At 42.2% G+C, this 15,792-nt stretch overlaps 1 protein-coding gene across 1 annotated transcript in view; it reads left to right on the top strand.

Moving 5' to 3' along the window:
• Positions 1–15,792, top strand: part of FRAS1 (Fraser extracellular matrix complex subunit 1) — a 505,552-nt gene that overhangs the window by 221,790 nt on the left and 267,970 nt on the right. Inside the window, 8 exon segments of the mRNA XM_070458257.1 lie at positions 1,612–1,695; positions 3,326–3,427; positions 3,936–4,127; positions 8,749–8,838; positions 10,742–10,777; positions 12,050–12,197; positions 13,945–14,088; positions 15,560–15,694. Coding sequence (XP_070314358.1) covers positions 1,612–1,695; positions 3,326–3,427; positions 3,936–4,127; positions 8,749–8,838; positions 10,742–10,777; positions 12,050–12,197; positions 13,945–14,088; positions 15,560–15,694 — 931 coding nt within the window.

The raw sequence follows: 15,792 nt of genomic DNA, 5'->3' as shown, positions 1-15,792 counted from the left end.
AGAGAAGCCTGGAGTGCTGCTGTCCATGGGGTCGCAAAGAGTTGTACACGACGGAGTGACTGAACTGAACTGAATGATTATGCAGTCTCATTTCTGCTTTTTGTGAGAGGAAGTGCAGATAACTGTTCAGGAGGTATCTTCTGTATAAATTCTACCACTTCTTAGTAATTGAAACTTGGTTTATTCTAATCTTCCTTCTCTTGGCTTTAATTTGCCTTTTTCTGCCATTTTAAAGGCTGAACTGATGTCAAAATTAGAAGCTGATTGTTTGCGTTAATAAGGAGACCATTGTTGTGAAAATTCTTTGTAGGGCAGCGGAGACAAAGAGTCTGAAATTCTGGGGGTGGCGTTGGTAGAACTGAGACTGTAGGTATAAGGAGGTGGGGTGTCCTTTGGGTGTTTAATGTTTATCACCCCTATTTCTCTGTACTGCCATATTCCTATTAATAGATATCTCAGGGCGTGATTGATTTTTTTTCATGTTAAAGTGAATAAAGTAATAGTGTTAGTCACTCATTTGTGTCTGACTCTTTGGGACCCCCTTGATTGGCAACTCTGTCCATGAAATTCTCTAGGCAAGAGGATTGGAGTGGATAGCCATTCCCTTCTCCAGGGATTTCCCAACCCAAGGATCAAACCTGGGTCTCCTGCATTGCAGGCAGATTCTTTACCATCTGAGCCACCAAGATACTTAAGGTCATGATTGATTTTTTTTCATATTAGGGACCTCCCTAATGCATATAGTTGAATGTGTGGATTCACATAAAGATCCAGAAGAATAGTGAGATAGTTTATCAAGTGAGGGATCCCTTCACTTTGTTATTAGTGCTAACTCAGTAGGAGTGTAAATGTTCTGAAGTGTTGAAATGGCTGACATTCTGAAGTCCTCTGTGCCAACCATTTACCATTACCGGTGACCTTGGGCAAGATGTCTCAGTGACCTTGGGCAAGTTTCACAACCTTTCTGGTTTTCACTTTGCTTGTTTCGAAAGGGGAATAAGAGTCCCTACTTCACAGGTTCACATAAAGTACCTAGAACCGTACCTGTCAAACAAAACCTACCCTTCTTTTTATTATTTTTATTATTTAAAGTTGGGATATAGTTGCTTTATAGTGTTGTGCTGGTTTCTGCTGCTCAGTGAAGTAAATCAGCTAAATATATATATACATATGTATATATGTATATTCCCTCTGTCTTGGACCTCCCCCCATCCCACCCATCTAGGTCTCTACTGGACATAAACCCTGAGAAACCATAGTTCAGAAAGACACATGCACCTCAATATTCACTGCAGCACTGTTTACAATAGCCAGGACTTGGAAGCAACCTAGATGTCCAAGGAAGTACTATTCTTATTGCTATTAGCTGTGCTTTTATTTGTTCTTAGAAGTAGCTGAGAGTTGAGGAATGTGCAAACTTCTCAAGTTACACTGCCCTGAGAAGTGCTAATTCTTATCAAAGCACCAGGTGACTAATAAATACTAAAGGAGAGGAAATTGCTGTTTCTGGCTGCTTTGAGGCGCGTGTTTGAGTTGGCCAGGAGTGAAGTTTTCCTACTGTTGTGGATTTTGTTAATATCGCCTTCTGATGGACTCCTTTTGGGGTGTTAGGATGAAACTGTAGTCCGCGTCCCTGGAAGATGCTGTCCACAGTGCTCTTCGCGGTCCTGCTCTGCTGCTGGCCACGTGTACGAGGTAAGCTTTGATGTGCCTGTCGTAGGTGCAGCGACACTCGTTCTTACATGTCTGCCCGCTGCCTTGCTAACCATCATTCCGCCCCCGCCCTCATCTGACTCTGTGCCAGCATTAGTAACTCAGTACATAAATGGCTTATTTCTTCTCTTCATGGAGAGCCTTTCTGAAAAAATTAAATCGGAGAGGATTAGAAATATAAAAGAATGTGCTGGCAAGCAGCATCTGGTTCGTGAACCGTGGTGAACTTTCTGTTCACACCTCTTGAAGGGAAAAAGGAGTACCATTGGTTACTGTCAGTGGACACTTAACCTGGAGGCTCTAGGAACTTCTGTCTGGTTTGGACTTTATGCGCTGATATTCAAAGACCGTGTCTCCTGACTTACAATGAGGTTGGGAGCAATGCGGGGTGGGAGGAGAGAGAGGGGAAGGGCAAGGAGCTTGGTGTTGGTGGAGCCTGCAAACCTGAAGGTACTATTGGGACAGTGTAGGTCAGCACGCAGCGCAGAGCAGGCACCGAATGAAAATGTGTTCAACAAATCGAATGAATGAATGTTCTGTCTTGGGAGTACCCAGCTGAACCAAAAGAAGGTTACATTATTCTAAAGCAAAGAATATATCAAAAATAAGCCCAACTACTTCCCTTGCTTACCAGTCATTCTGAGGAAAAGTAAATAGAAATTGTGATTTTTGATTCTCAGCAGAGAATCTGGAAGAGTATTAGGGGATGCATGACATCAATTCTAGATGGTTCCCTTGAAGTCTAGATGAAAAGAACTCATGGGTAAATGATTTTTCTATATACTAGAACTCTGCTGTCTAATACAGTAGACACATATGTGCTAGATTATTTCCTCTTGGAAGGAAGAGCCTCTACATCTGTTATGGTGTTTCTGGCTGCCAGCAACAGAAATAAATGCTCCTCTAAAAGTGGTTAAGATGAAACATTTATGACCTCACATAGCAAGAAGCCCAGCGGTGGGGAAGGTGCAGGGTTAGTTAGGTCTCCGTGATGTTGTCTTTTGATCCTTGCACTCTCCCATCCTCAGCTTGTTGGCATTTGCTTTCTGGCTTGTCCCCTCATGTTCCAGCCACTGTGTCTTCCACAGCTTCAGGCAGCTCGTCCTCACCCACTCATTACTTAAGCCTGATGGAAGAAAGGGGTGGGCTTTTCTTCTTTTATGGGCTAAGGAGAGTCGTTTTTTCAACCTCTAGCACTCTTCCCCTGGGGTCCCCTTGTTGGGGGACAAAATCTGTGGGTTGGCTACAAGGGAAGCTGGAAAAGTGAGTGTGTGGCCATGAGAACTGGGTCTCCCAGCCAAGAAGAGCTAAAGAATAGCCATCAATTAGCCAACAACACTGACTTCCTACGAGGCTCAGTGTTCCCAGGCCTCTGTGTACCTAGGCAGGCCCTCAAGGCATCTGCAGAATGAATCTAGTTGAATAAGAATGAATCCAAAGTTCTCTGACTTTTGTTCTTAGAGCCTCTTGCTGTGTGAATGTTGTCATTTCTCAGGAGTACATGCAGTGTGACTCAATTAAAAACTAATAAAATGTTGTGTGTCTTATGTGCCCCATGTTTCTGTCTGATACATGTGACATTTGATTTTCCGCTTTTCCCCCCTTTCTTCAGCATGGAGAGCAGTGGCGTGAAAATGCTTGCACCACGTGTACATGTGACCAGGGTGAGGTCAGGTGTCACAAACAGCCCTGCCCTGTATTAAGATGCGAAAAGGTATGTGGGCGTGTGCAACTTGATTCTCCAACCTTTATCGAGGTCACTTTCAAAATGCGTTTCTTGGTCCAGTGTGTCCCTTGAGGGAAGAGAAAATGCTATGATGCTCAGATTATGAGATAGAGGTAGGAAGCACCTGCCTCCCAGGAAGGAGGTGGGGGTGGAGGGGAACCTGCCTCCATTTGGGGAGGTGGGGGAAGGGAGAGTGAAAGTGTTACTTGCTCAGTCCCTGTCTGACTCTTTGTGACCCCATGAACTATAGCCCATAAGGCTCCTCTGTCCATGGGATTCTCCAGGCAAGAATATTGGAGTGGGTTGCCATTTCCTTCTCCAGGGGATATTCCTGACTCAGGGATCAAACCCAGGTCTCCTGCATTGCAGGCAGATTCTTTCCCATCTGAGCCACCAGGGAATGGTGTACAAACTTGGTGTTTTATGTCCTTTTGCTCCGATGCTTTGGTGCCCTCCTGACCACTGCCCTTCTCCTTCCTTCTCTCTGCTTCCTCAGGGTCAGAGACGGGCTCGGCATCAGGGGCAATGCTGTGAGGACTGTGTGTCTCCTGCTGGAAGCTGCTCACACCGAGGGCTTGTGAGATACCAGGATGAAATCTGGAAAGGCTCGGCCTGTGAGTTCTGCACGTGTGACCGTGGCCAAGTGACCTGCCAGACTGCAGAGTGTGCCAAAGTGGAGTGTGCCCGGGTAAGGAGCGAAGGCATCTCTGTTTGGACTTGAAACCCTCTCTCTAGCAGGATCGGTGGTCCCCTACCTGTTCCCTCCCGTCCCTTCCCAGCAGAGGGGACAGCCAGGTTTGATGGCTCAATTTCAAGTTGTCTTCAAGCACGGAGATTCTGTAGTGTAAATGTTACTTCCTGTTCAGATTGGCTTGGAACAGCTAGCCTGGAGCAATTAGCTCTCGGTGCAGCTGGTTAGATGGGAAGCCCTGAGCCAGAGACACGGACACAGAAAGGGATGACGTGGGACAGGAGCCTAACAGTCAGCGCAGCTGGGCCTCGTCACTGGTGGCTGCCCAGCTCAATCTGGTTGTGAAGCAGAGTCCGCAGGTGCTCTGGGGGTCCGGCTTCGGTCACAGGCCCCACTGGCAGCTTTTAGTGGTGAGCCAGCACCTGGAGGCTCTTCCTATGAATCAGGAAAGAAAATGAAATGTGTTTGTGTCTTTGTTTTAAAGAGGCACAGAGGGAGACCCCATAAATAATTAACTCTGTTGACCTCTGCGGACTTGTGCTGTCTGCAGAATTTCTAGAATCTTTTAACAAAGTAGCCTCTGTTCGGACTATAGATATATATGGTGGGGAAATTGCTTTTTTTGTTTTCCCTTTGAACTCAATTTTGACCCGCTGCAAAACAAATTGCTTTCAAAGCTGTCTCCCTCTCCCTGGCCGCTCCCATCCGCCCCACCAGTTTCCCGCGGGGCTGTGAACTTGAGTAGATGAGGGGAGCTGGGAAGATCTGAAGCGCGGGGTGTCAGTGAAGGCGTTTTTCTTTCTTGTTCTCCCCCACGTCTCAGCTCCTCTTGACATGGCTCCTGGGGAGCCTATCAAACAGCCTATCAAACAGGGCTGTCGGCGACAGAGTTCTTTTTTCACGTTGCTTCCTACTTCTGGGTCTCAGCAGAGCTGAGACACATTTAGGTAAAGAGGGCCTCGTCTTTCGCAGATTTATTTCCCTCTACATGCCTTTTCATTCTCTTCTTTATGTCAGGGGAATCAGATTGGTTGGATGAGGATGAGAAAAACCCTGGTCAGGGCCCTCTTCTCTTTCCCTCTCTCTCTCTCTCTCTGGGGCCAAGACTGGGCTTCCTGGCCTTGGCAGTCTGCCCAGAGGATGCTGGGTTATTTCCAAGGTTTTGGATTGTCTGATATCCCAGGGTTTGTGGAAAATCTGGGAGAGGTGATCCTGGTAGGGTGGGTCCCTTAACCACCTAGTTTCAGTCAGGTCTATACCAAGAGTCTCACTCACAGGAAATAATTTGACCCCCCATCCCCAGTGTTAAAGCATTTGCGAGTACCTGCCAGTCTTCCATGGCTTCTGCTGTGGTAGCATAAACCAGGTCCTCTCCTTTGTTCTTAGGGAAGTGGGGAGCAGCTGATGAAGCCAGTGGAATGCGTCTCAGTGTTCCGCAGGTCACCCCATAGCACCCCCCTCTATTCTCCACCCACGCCCACTCGTCTTCTCTTTTATGAATTGAGTTCTAATGCCTTTAGCCTATTTCTCCAGATCTTTAATCAGTTAGCACATATTGTTTTAAGACCCTGGATTCTACACTGAATGTACTACCAGATGGGAAATTTTAACCAACACTAAACCATGCAGCCTTCTTTCTGGGCCGTACTTCTGTAAATTGCTTCACTTAATGACCTTGTGCGAAAGTCACTTAAGTGTCTTCCCTGGTGGCTCAGATGGTAAAGAATCTGCCTGCAATGCAGGAGACGTGGGTTCGATCCCTGGGTCAGGAAGATCCCCTGGAAAAGGGAATGGCAACCCTCTCCAGTATTCTTGCCTGGAGAAATTGATAGAGGTGCCTGGCGGGCTAGAGTCCATGGGATGGCAAAGAATCGGACACGACTCAGTGACTAACACTTTCAGTTTCTCAATGACCTTGTGAAAGCCTGGGATACTCACTTCTTAACTTCTGTGTAGCTTGGAGATAACAAGATGAATAAGATACATTTTAATCTCAAGAGTTCCCAGGCTTTTCGAGGGAAGTCGGATACATACATAGGAATTATAATATGCAATGACACCAATTATTAGGAATTAACATGAATAAAATGCGTTAGGAGCACCTGGAGAAAATGATGACATTTGCCAAGGGGAGCAGTAAAAGTACAATATTGGTATTTTTACTCAATTCTACCCCATTTTCTGCCTATTCTAAAATATATCAAGGTCATTTGATTTCTAATCTTCATACCAAAGATAGAATAAGTCTGTGTTTATATCCACAAAGGTGCAGAAAAGCAAACTTCTAGAGAAAGAGGCAAAATTGTGCAGCATCACCATTGTAATAATTATTGCATTATTATCAACAGCAATGTTATGATAGCATTGAAATAAATAGTTTTTCTTTGTTGATAAAGGAGCAAGTAGCATGACCTTTATCATTGATGTATAAAACCAAATCCCTAGACATTGAAATATAAGTAAATCAGCAGTAGAATAGCATGACAGGATGATTTCCATGTTTCTATATTTAGTATTATCTTTGAGCATGAATTCAAATGAAGAAGTCAATTTGCCATTTTTTTTTTAAAAGACCTCACTCAACATTCATATATGAGAGATAAAATGGTAAGGGAATCAAAGTTTCTAGCAAAAGATATGGAAGAAGGTAGTCATGCTGTAAATGTGAGGTGCTTTTCCCTTCTCCAGCAGAGGAAAATTCCCTCAAAAGAGTGTTTTCTCTTCCAGTGGGCAGGTTGGTGGAATGACAAAGTCTCTATCTGGTGGATGGATGCTGGTGTGATTCAGTGGTAAGGGGTTAGCAGATTCCATCTGGCCTATGCAGCAGAATCCTCTTAAAAAGAAGAGTTAGTTTTGTTTCACAAAGCGATTTTTCTCAAAGCCAAAGTCTGATGCTAATTGGAGCAAGCTCCTCATCGCAGTGAACTGATGCAGTCTGGGGCATCCAGATGTCTATAAATAGCAAATCTATTTAGAACTTCCTGCCTCACCGAAACTGCATCCTCACTCCCCAGGAGCAGGGCTAGTGGTTATTTTCAGGAGCTTTTGAAGACTCAGAAAAGCTACCTTCTTTGCCTTATTGGAGTGATGGAGGATCCATTTTCAGTTTTGTCTGTCTGTATTGTAGTAGGCATTCAAGAATGATTCATGCATTTCAACTTTAATAGAAGTACACGTACTCCGTCTTGTTTCAAAACATTGTTTTAAGTGACTTAGATTACACATTTATAAACCCCTTTATATGCTTGGAAAGCAAATTTCTCTGTGTTTGTGGGTTAGACCTTCACTACCAGCTGAGTTGTCACGTTTCTGCAAAACAATTTATATGTAAATACGTCTGCTCCCTGTAGCACCCTCTGACTGGCATGAAATTTTGAGGAATAGTGATCTATCTAACCCCCTCTTTTTCGAAATAACTTTTTTGATATTATAAAAATTATGGTCGTTCATATATTTTTGGGTTTCTTTTAAAAGTGATAGTTCCATTAAAATAATACATATTCGCTTAGAAAATTGAAGGCTCAAGAGAAGTAGAAAATAGACTTTAAAATCCATTCATAATGCTACAATTGAAAGGCAACCAATGCTTTTCTTTCATATTTTTCTTTAGTGCACAGTGTTTTTAAACATACTGTGATTATTCTGTTTATGCAATTTTACATTATTCAGTTTTTACCTAACATGGTTTTTACACTTCAAATGTAATATAGCTCACAAATTAAATAATGTCTTCATGTAAAGAAGCATCATCATTTTTTAAAAAGTAGATACATCTTTAGAAAGTGGGAAGTGTTTTAAAGAATACTCTTTAGCCTACAGATATTAGATGTTACTATATTCATATGAAAAGTTGTAAACAAAGCTTGTCTTTTCAATAGCAGAGTTCCTGGGAGGTAGGACTTATGTTTAATGAAATTATGTTTTCTAAGTTATAGAATTCAGAATTATTTTTATAGTAAGCATTTATTATTTTATAATAAAAATTTTGAAATGAATGATTTTGATAAGTTAAAAGTGATAAAATGATGACTTTGAAAGTTTAATATCTGCCTTTCTAGTATAGCATTTCTTTCCTTCCTCTTGTAATTTTTAAAATAGTGATTATGTGAATTGGATAACAGTTTCAGAATATTGAGTAGAAATTAGTTTTCTGCTGTTTAATTTATGCCTGAGACTTCATCTGTGCATATAGGGATGTGCCTGATTTTGTATTCAAGGGAAAATGTTTGTGTGATTTGAGCACTGTTAATGAAATCAAATCACAAGTTCGAGCCTTGAACATAAATTTAAGGTCCTTTTCTGAAACTCATAACTTTCCATGACTACAAGGTTACTTGTGGCCTTTCTTCTTCATGGGAGTTCCTGGTCATGGGTAGGAAATCATACACAAAGACCATGAGAACTGGAAAGAAAAAGGCACTTGGAGGAAGGGATGAGCTGTATTGACTCGACTTTTCGTAGGATTATAGCACAGGGGAGATCCAGTAAGTCAGGAGTCAAAGCCGACGGGTGTGTTATGGCTTTCCATTCTGCTCAGGGAATTCAGCCACTTGGCAATTTAGTGCTGCTACCTGCAGATGTTAACTTGGTGTGTTCCTCTGCAACCTTCATTCTGCAGGGTGAAGAATTAATTCACTTAGAGGGAAAATGCTGTCCTGAATGCATTTCAAGGAATGGTTATTGCGTTTACGAAGAAAGTGCAGAATTTGTGAGTATTGGGCTAATAACCGAAGACTAATACAAATGAATCTTTGGAAATTGGTTTAATAAGGGGGCATTACCTTCTCATTTCTTTTACCCATTCACTTGTTTAACAGACATGATTGCACAACTGTTGGGCCGGGTACTGGAGGTACAGAAGGCCACCCAGCAGGCAGAATCCCTGCTCTCACGGAGCTTTGGTCTCACGGTGGGCAGATAGATGACAAACACGTGTGTTGGGTGGTGACGGGCGCCTCTTTGAAAATGAAACAGCTGGGTAGTAACTGAGGGGAGAGAGGCGTCTTTTACATCAGATGATGGGGCAGTCCTCTCATGAAGAGAAATTTGAGCAAAACCTGAAAGAAGATGCTGAGGGAGTGAGCCGGGGATGTGGTGGAGGGGGATACAAACCAGGAAGAGGAAACAGCAAAGGAAAAAACAGTGAAGCAGAAGTGTGCTTGGCAGGCCCAGGAAACAGCAAGAAAGTGAGCTTGGCTGGAACCAAGGGAATGAGGGGGAAAGGCTCTGAGATGAGGCGCAGGAGGTAGCCTGGACCCCGGTTTCACTCGGACCCAGACGGGAGCTGCTGGGCAGTCTTGAGCAGAGCAGGGCTGTGAGGGGCTTACTTGTGAGAGAGTCACATTGGCCACCGTATGGGCAAGTGACAAAGGTGGTTCGGTTAGAAGGTTTTTGCAGTAGTCTGGAGGAAAGTGGTGGTGGTTTGGTCTAGGGAGGCAGTGATATAAAGTGATCAGGCTCTAGGTTTATTCTGCAGGTAGAGCAGAAAGGATTTTGATGTGTTGCATGTAGAGCAAAACTCTATTAGTTAAGGTTTTATTTATCCCTAAATCTGTACTTTTTTTTTCTTCTATACCCTTGGGGAAACATATTTATCTTAATCTCTTCAAATTTGCTCTATCTTTATAGCTCTTATTTTCCACGTGGGGTTCTTGGAATGTTGATAAATTCAATGTGTTCTTAAAAGCACAGTCTGTTAATCATAGATACAGCTGCTTCACTGACCATTCAAAGTGGGATTATCAGTATTAGGATTAGGTACTTTGACTGGTGAACTGATTCCTACACCCTTTTCTCTTGTGATCTGGGTGAATTGCACCTGTCAACTTGCCAATGTTTCGTATAAGCTGGGGAGCTGTGTTGTGTAGGGTTAAAACATGCGAGCTCTAAATTCAAACCCCTACTTTGTCACATACTGACAATGACCTTGGGCAAGTTAACTTAATCCTCAGCTATAGAGATAAAAATAGTACTTATCTCATGGGTCTTTTGAGATGATACATATAAAGTTAGAACAATACCTGGCATATAAAGAAGCTTAAGATTATTATTATTATCATCATGCTGTTGGCATTGTTTGCTTCATATTGATACTTCATAATTTAGTCACCTTTGTTTCCTGAGAATTTAGGAGATTAAAGGTTCCCTATAAATATTGAAGTTGTGTTTTCTCTCTTTATCACAGTATTAATTTTCCTGTCCATTTTTGGAGGTAAATTAAGCCCAGTAGAATTAAATAAAAGCAAATTGTTTTAAATAAGCACAAATTCCCATGATGCTGCAGTACCATAGAAGTTTCAAGAATTTGCTCTTACAAGCTTAGGTCTCCTGCTTGCAAAGTCCTTCATATTGAGGGGAATTGAAGCCAAATAGTTCAGCACAAAGTGAGAATAAGAATTCAAAAATATTTCCTAGGCATATTGTCTTCACCTCATATTGGTATGCTTTTCTTGTTTTTGATATATATTTTATTTCTGTTCATAAACAGTGACTGAAGTTGCTTGTTACTTGGGGAAAAATGGATATTTCCTATTGAAAAAATGACTAGATCAGCCTAATGGTGTTTTTAGTAGTATAAAAATAAATATATTTCTGTTTTGCTTTGTTCCTAGATGTCCTCAAATGCAAGTAAAGTTAAACGTATTCCAGTAAGTATAAATTTTTAGCTTGTAGATAAATATGTAGAAAATTATTTTAAGCAGTGATCTATATAAACTGTCCTGTCATATTTGATGGCACTATGGTCTGGGATTAAGAATTGTAATGATAACAAAGACTAATTCATTGAACTTTTGCTAAATACTGTCAACATTAATCGTTCAGAATGCTTAACATCAACTGACTTAATAAACATTTTATCAAAACTTTATTTTAAAGTACGCCCTTTTATTCTCTTTAACAGTACCTCCTTCATGTCCCCAAACATTCTGGTAGGAACTTTTGTCTCTTTTCTATCTCCAGGGTGAATAGCACAGTGAGCAGAAAGGAATTGCTCTTTATAATTCACTTTGGATGCTCTGTCAAAGCACTAATGTTTATTATCATCATTTGCTTGGCTGAAAAGAATATTTAGTGTGAGAAAGCCCATGGCACATCCCATGGCCCACTAAATGTGGGTATGCGAGAGCTGTCACTGTAAGAATATATGACCCTACTGTTGCTTTTACTGTAGTAACAATAAGGAAATTCAGCATTTTAACCTGCTTCCTGCTGTTGTTATAAAGATTGTATTTAATGTACCTGCTAATCACCAGGTACATAGTAATCCCTTCTGTTTTTTTTTTTTTTTTTTTTTGCTGAGAGAGGTTGAGAAACAAGTGTTATATGCTTCTTGCATATTCTGGAAGCCCCAGAATGCTTTCATATTTTATCTTTCTGCCTGGGTTCTACTTTAAAATAAATCAATTATGAACAAAGAAGGAGAGACGCTATCCTTTTGAATTTATAACTCTTGTTATTCAGTTACTAAATCATGTCCGACTCTTTGCAACCCCATGGACTGTAGTATGCCAGGCTCCTCTGGCTTCCATTGTCTCCCAGAGTTTGCTCAGATTCATGTTAACTGAGTCAGTGATGGTATCTAACTATCTCATCCTCTGCTCTCCCCTTCTCCTTTGGCCTTCAATCTCTCCCAGCATGAAGGTCTTTTCCAAGAAGTTGGCTCTTCCCATCAGATGGCCAAAGGATTGGAGCTTCATTTTCAGCATCAGTCCTTACAATGAATATTCAGGGTTGATTTCCTTTAGGATTGACTGGCTTGAACTTTTCTACTGATGTCCTGTTTCAAAGTTAGGTTTGACATGGTACTAATCAGGACCCTTCACTTTGACCCTTATGAAAATCATGCGTTCTCTACCAGCCAACCGGCTTCTGAATCTCTGCATTCTGATAACAGCGTCCTTCTTTGCTGTTTCCTGCAGGAGGGGGAGAAGTGGGAGGATGGCCCTTGCAAGGTGTGTGAGTGCCGGGGGGCTCAGGTAACTTGCTACAAGCCCTCCTGTCCTCCCTGCCCCGTGGCCACACTCGCCCAGGTGGTGGAGGGACAGTGCTGTCCCGATTGCACATCAGGTGGGTCCATGACCAATTTCTGTCTGCTGAGCTGTTCTTACTGCCACACAATTCAGAGAGATCTCCTCTCCTCCCACCCCTTGCTTATTTTTCTCTATGCACTCACTCGGTTTGTTTGTTTGTTTCTTCTTAATTTTTTCTAACAAATGATGCTAATTAATCTTGGCCCATGCGTTTGCCAAACTCAGCTGATTATGAGTATGTGACCTCGCACAAGTCATTGGTCCTCTCTGGATCTTCATGTTCTTGTTGATAAAACGGCCTTATCTTCCTTGCAAAATTATTGTGAAAATCAAATACAATAATGTTCAAGAACTTGTAAAGGCAAATATGGTTACTAGGATTGCTTCGTTGTCGAAGATCAAAGAAAAATTGTTGCAAGTTTGTTATGGATGTTCATTTCTTTAAGATGAACTATTAAACAGATGGTTCCTTTTGGAGTTCTCAAATGGGTTTTTGAAGTTCAAGGATCCATTAATTTCTTCCAAAAGAAAATTTTATCTACTTGTTCTGCAACTCTGCCTTCAAATCACCTGGGGTTGAATTAGTTCCAGTTGATAATTGTTGGCAAGCCCTAGAGTTGCTCTGGCTGAGCAGTAATTTGCCTGAGAGCTCAGTCTGCCTTGGAGAAGTGGCATTTTCTTGCACTCATATTTCATAATTAATTGTTTTCATCTGCAGTTTTTCATATTGGCAGTTGCACTTGTGGCACTCAACATATTTTGGCTAATCGGTGTTTCCATGAAGAGTTTATCATGGGGAAAGCATGGCAATGTCAGGGTTTCATTACTTTACCCTCACCAAAGTGATTCTTTGGGCTTTCCAAAACAAATATGTAGCGTATTATAATTTCCCAAACCTTGAAAATCAGGTCCTTGACAACTGTGAAACCTAACAGTAGTCCTGTGCTGACAATTTACCATCAAGTTCAGTGATGATCCCAGTGACTGGTAATGAGGTTTGAAATCTTGGAGAAAAAAGAAGAAAAAAACAGCTGTATTTTTCTTAGGAATATAATAACTATTTTTCAGTAGTGTAGGTTTTATGTTTTAACCTTTATGCATATCAAAGGTTAGGAAAAACTTCTTGGAAATTATAAATCATTGAATCTGTTTAAATTATTTATCATGGAACTAGTCATTCCTGTTTCTAGAGGTATTCTAGGAGACAGAAGCATGAAAAGGCCTAGTTTGGTAATGTTTCTAATGTTTTCACTTTGGGGACACAGTGATTGTATTTCAAACAAGGAACAATTCCTTGAAATCTTACATTGAAATCAATTCTGCTATTTGGAGTCCTTTTTCATCCCCAGAGTTTTCTCCATATTTTTTTACAGATCCTCTATAGCCCTTTTCATGCATAAAACCTATACTGTTGAAAAATAGTTATCATTTTCTAGAAAAACAATACAGCCACTTTTTTCTTCTTTTTTCTCCAAGATTTCAAACCTCATTACCAGTCATTGGGATCATCACTGAACTTGGTGGTAAATTGTCAGCAAAGGGCTAGTTTAGTATTGTTTTTAATGTCTTCACTTTGGGGACATAGTGTTTTTCAGTCAAGGAGCAATTCCTTGAAATCTTGCATTGAAATGAGTTTTGCTATTTGGAGTCCTTTCTCATACATACCCAGAGTTTTCTTGATATGCGATACAGATTCATGTACCCCATAGACCCCTTGTTAGAAGGAGGTAAGAGAAATCATATGGTCTTTACTGAGTTCTCCTCTTCTTTGTCCTTGATCATAGTACGTTGCCACCCAGACTGCTTGACCTGCTCTCAGTCTCCAGACCACTGTGACCTCTGTCAGGATCCCACCAAGTTGCTGAGGAATGGACAATGTGTGCACAGCTGTGGTCTGGGGTTTTACCAAGCTGGTGCTTTCTGTTTAGGTAAGGCTCCAGGCAGACCACCCAGGGAGGGACTGAGGCTCACTGGTGTCCTGGATGGGGTCATGGTGCAGGAAACGCACAACTTCCAAAAACCATGAGAAGGGGGTAATGTCATCCGTAGGCTGCTTGACCTCTCCCATCTCACATTTGATGGGTGTTTCCACTCTTACCGGGAGGTATTAATAGACGATGGGGCAGTCAGATGTTTACTAGGTAGTTATGGCTGGATTTCTCGCTTTCAAGGATAGTCATCTGTTAATCCAAGATAGAACTTCAGAGGTAACATGACCTTCGAGATCACTTACTAGAACTTTATTGTTTTGCTAATGGGGAATCTGCGGACCAGAGAATGAGCTGGCTTGCTTAATATCACACAGATAATTGATAACAGAGCTTACCTCTCGTGGGTTACCAGAGGATCCAGAGGGGGTTCATGTGCATTTCAGAATCTTATAGTACATATGGGGCTTCCCAGGTGGTGCTAGTGATAAAGAACCCGTCTGCCAATGCAGGAGATGTAAGAGATGTGGGCTCAATCCCTGGTTCAGAAGGATCTCTTGGAGAAGAAAATAGCTACCCACTTTACAATCCTTGCCTGGAGAATCCCATGGACAGAGGAGCCTGGCGGGCTATAGTCTATAGGGTCACACAGAATCAGGCCCTACTGAATCACATAATACAAATGAGAGGGAGCTCTAATTGGGAGAATTGGACTTGGTTGAGGCCAAATCATAGTTATTTTTTCTCCTGTCTCTAACTCAGGGGGTTAATTATCCATTTTACAATATGTAGGTTTACACCCTGGCTGTGAGTATAACCTCTCTGTGCCTCAGCATTCTTACCTGTACAATGGGGTGGTCCCAGTACCTTCCTCAGGAGGCGTTGTAAGGATTACATGTGTGTGTACACATCAAGTGCTTAGAATAGTGTCTGGGATATTGTTAGGCCTTGATAAAAATCAACTGCTTTTATTATTTTTATAATCATTCACTTCTCCCTACTCTCTCTTCTGATTCATGATCTACAAACCTCTTGGAAGTTATTTATATCTCTGAATAAGGGGTGTTCTTATAAATGATTGAGTGAGAAAGCTACTGGGGGCAAATGGATAAGAAGAGAAGAGCAAGACCCTTGAGCCTAACTGCCTGGCTTCCAATGCCAGCTTCATGCGACCTTGATCTCGAGCAGATTATGTTACCTCTATGAGCTTGCTTATCATTTGTAACATTGGGATTGATATGCTACCTCATAGCGTTGTTGTGAAGATTAAATGCATTTATATATGTAAAGCACTTCACGCATTGCCTGGCAGGAAATACATGCTATGTAAATGAAGGCAGGTAGAGTTATTTTCCTGCCTTCCTGATTCTCTGTCTCTTCAGAATTGGGCTGTGCAGGTGCTGGCACCAGGGCGGTGCCCTTGAACTGATGAGAGCTTCCCTTTCTCTTTCTCCCACCCTTGTCGAGCCAGCCTGCCAGCCACAGTGCTCCACCTGCACCAGTGGGCTCGAGTGTTCGTCCTGCCAGCCTCCCCTGCTGATGCAGCAGGGCCAGTGTGTGTCCACCTGTGGGATCGGCTTCTCCCAAGACCGCCACTCCTGTGCAGGTAAGCCCTGGCCCGCCATGGTCAGGCGGGCCACCGAGAAAGCCACCCCCCTGCCCCCAGACTACCTGGGGTCACCAGGAACTGTAAGCAGCTTTTGA

This window comes from Odocoileus virginianus, chromosome 29 (genome assembly GCF_023699985.2).
Source record: "Odocoileus virginianus isolate 20LAN1187 ecotype Illinois chromosome 29, Ovbor_1.2, whole genome shotgun sequence".
Taxonomy (NCBI): domain Eukaryota; kingdom Metazoa; phylum Chordata; class Mammalia; order Artiodactyla; family Cervidae; genus Odocoileus; species Odocoileus virginianus.
This window is presented reverse-complemented; position numbering and strand designations above follow the sequence as displayed.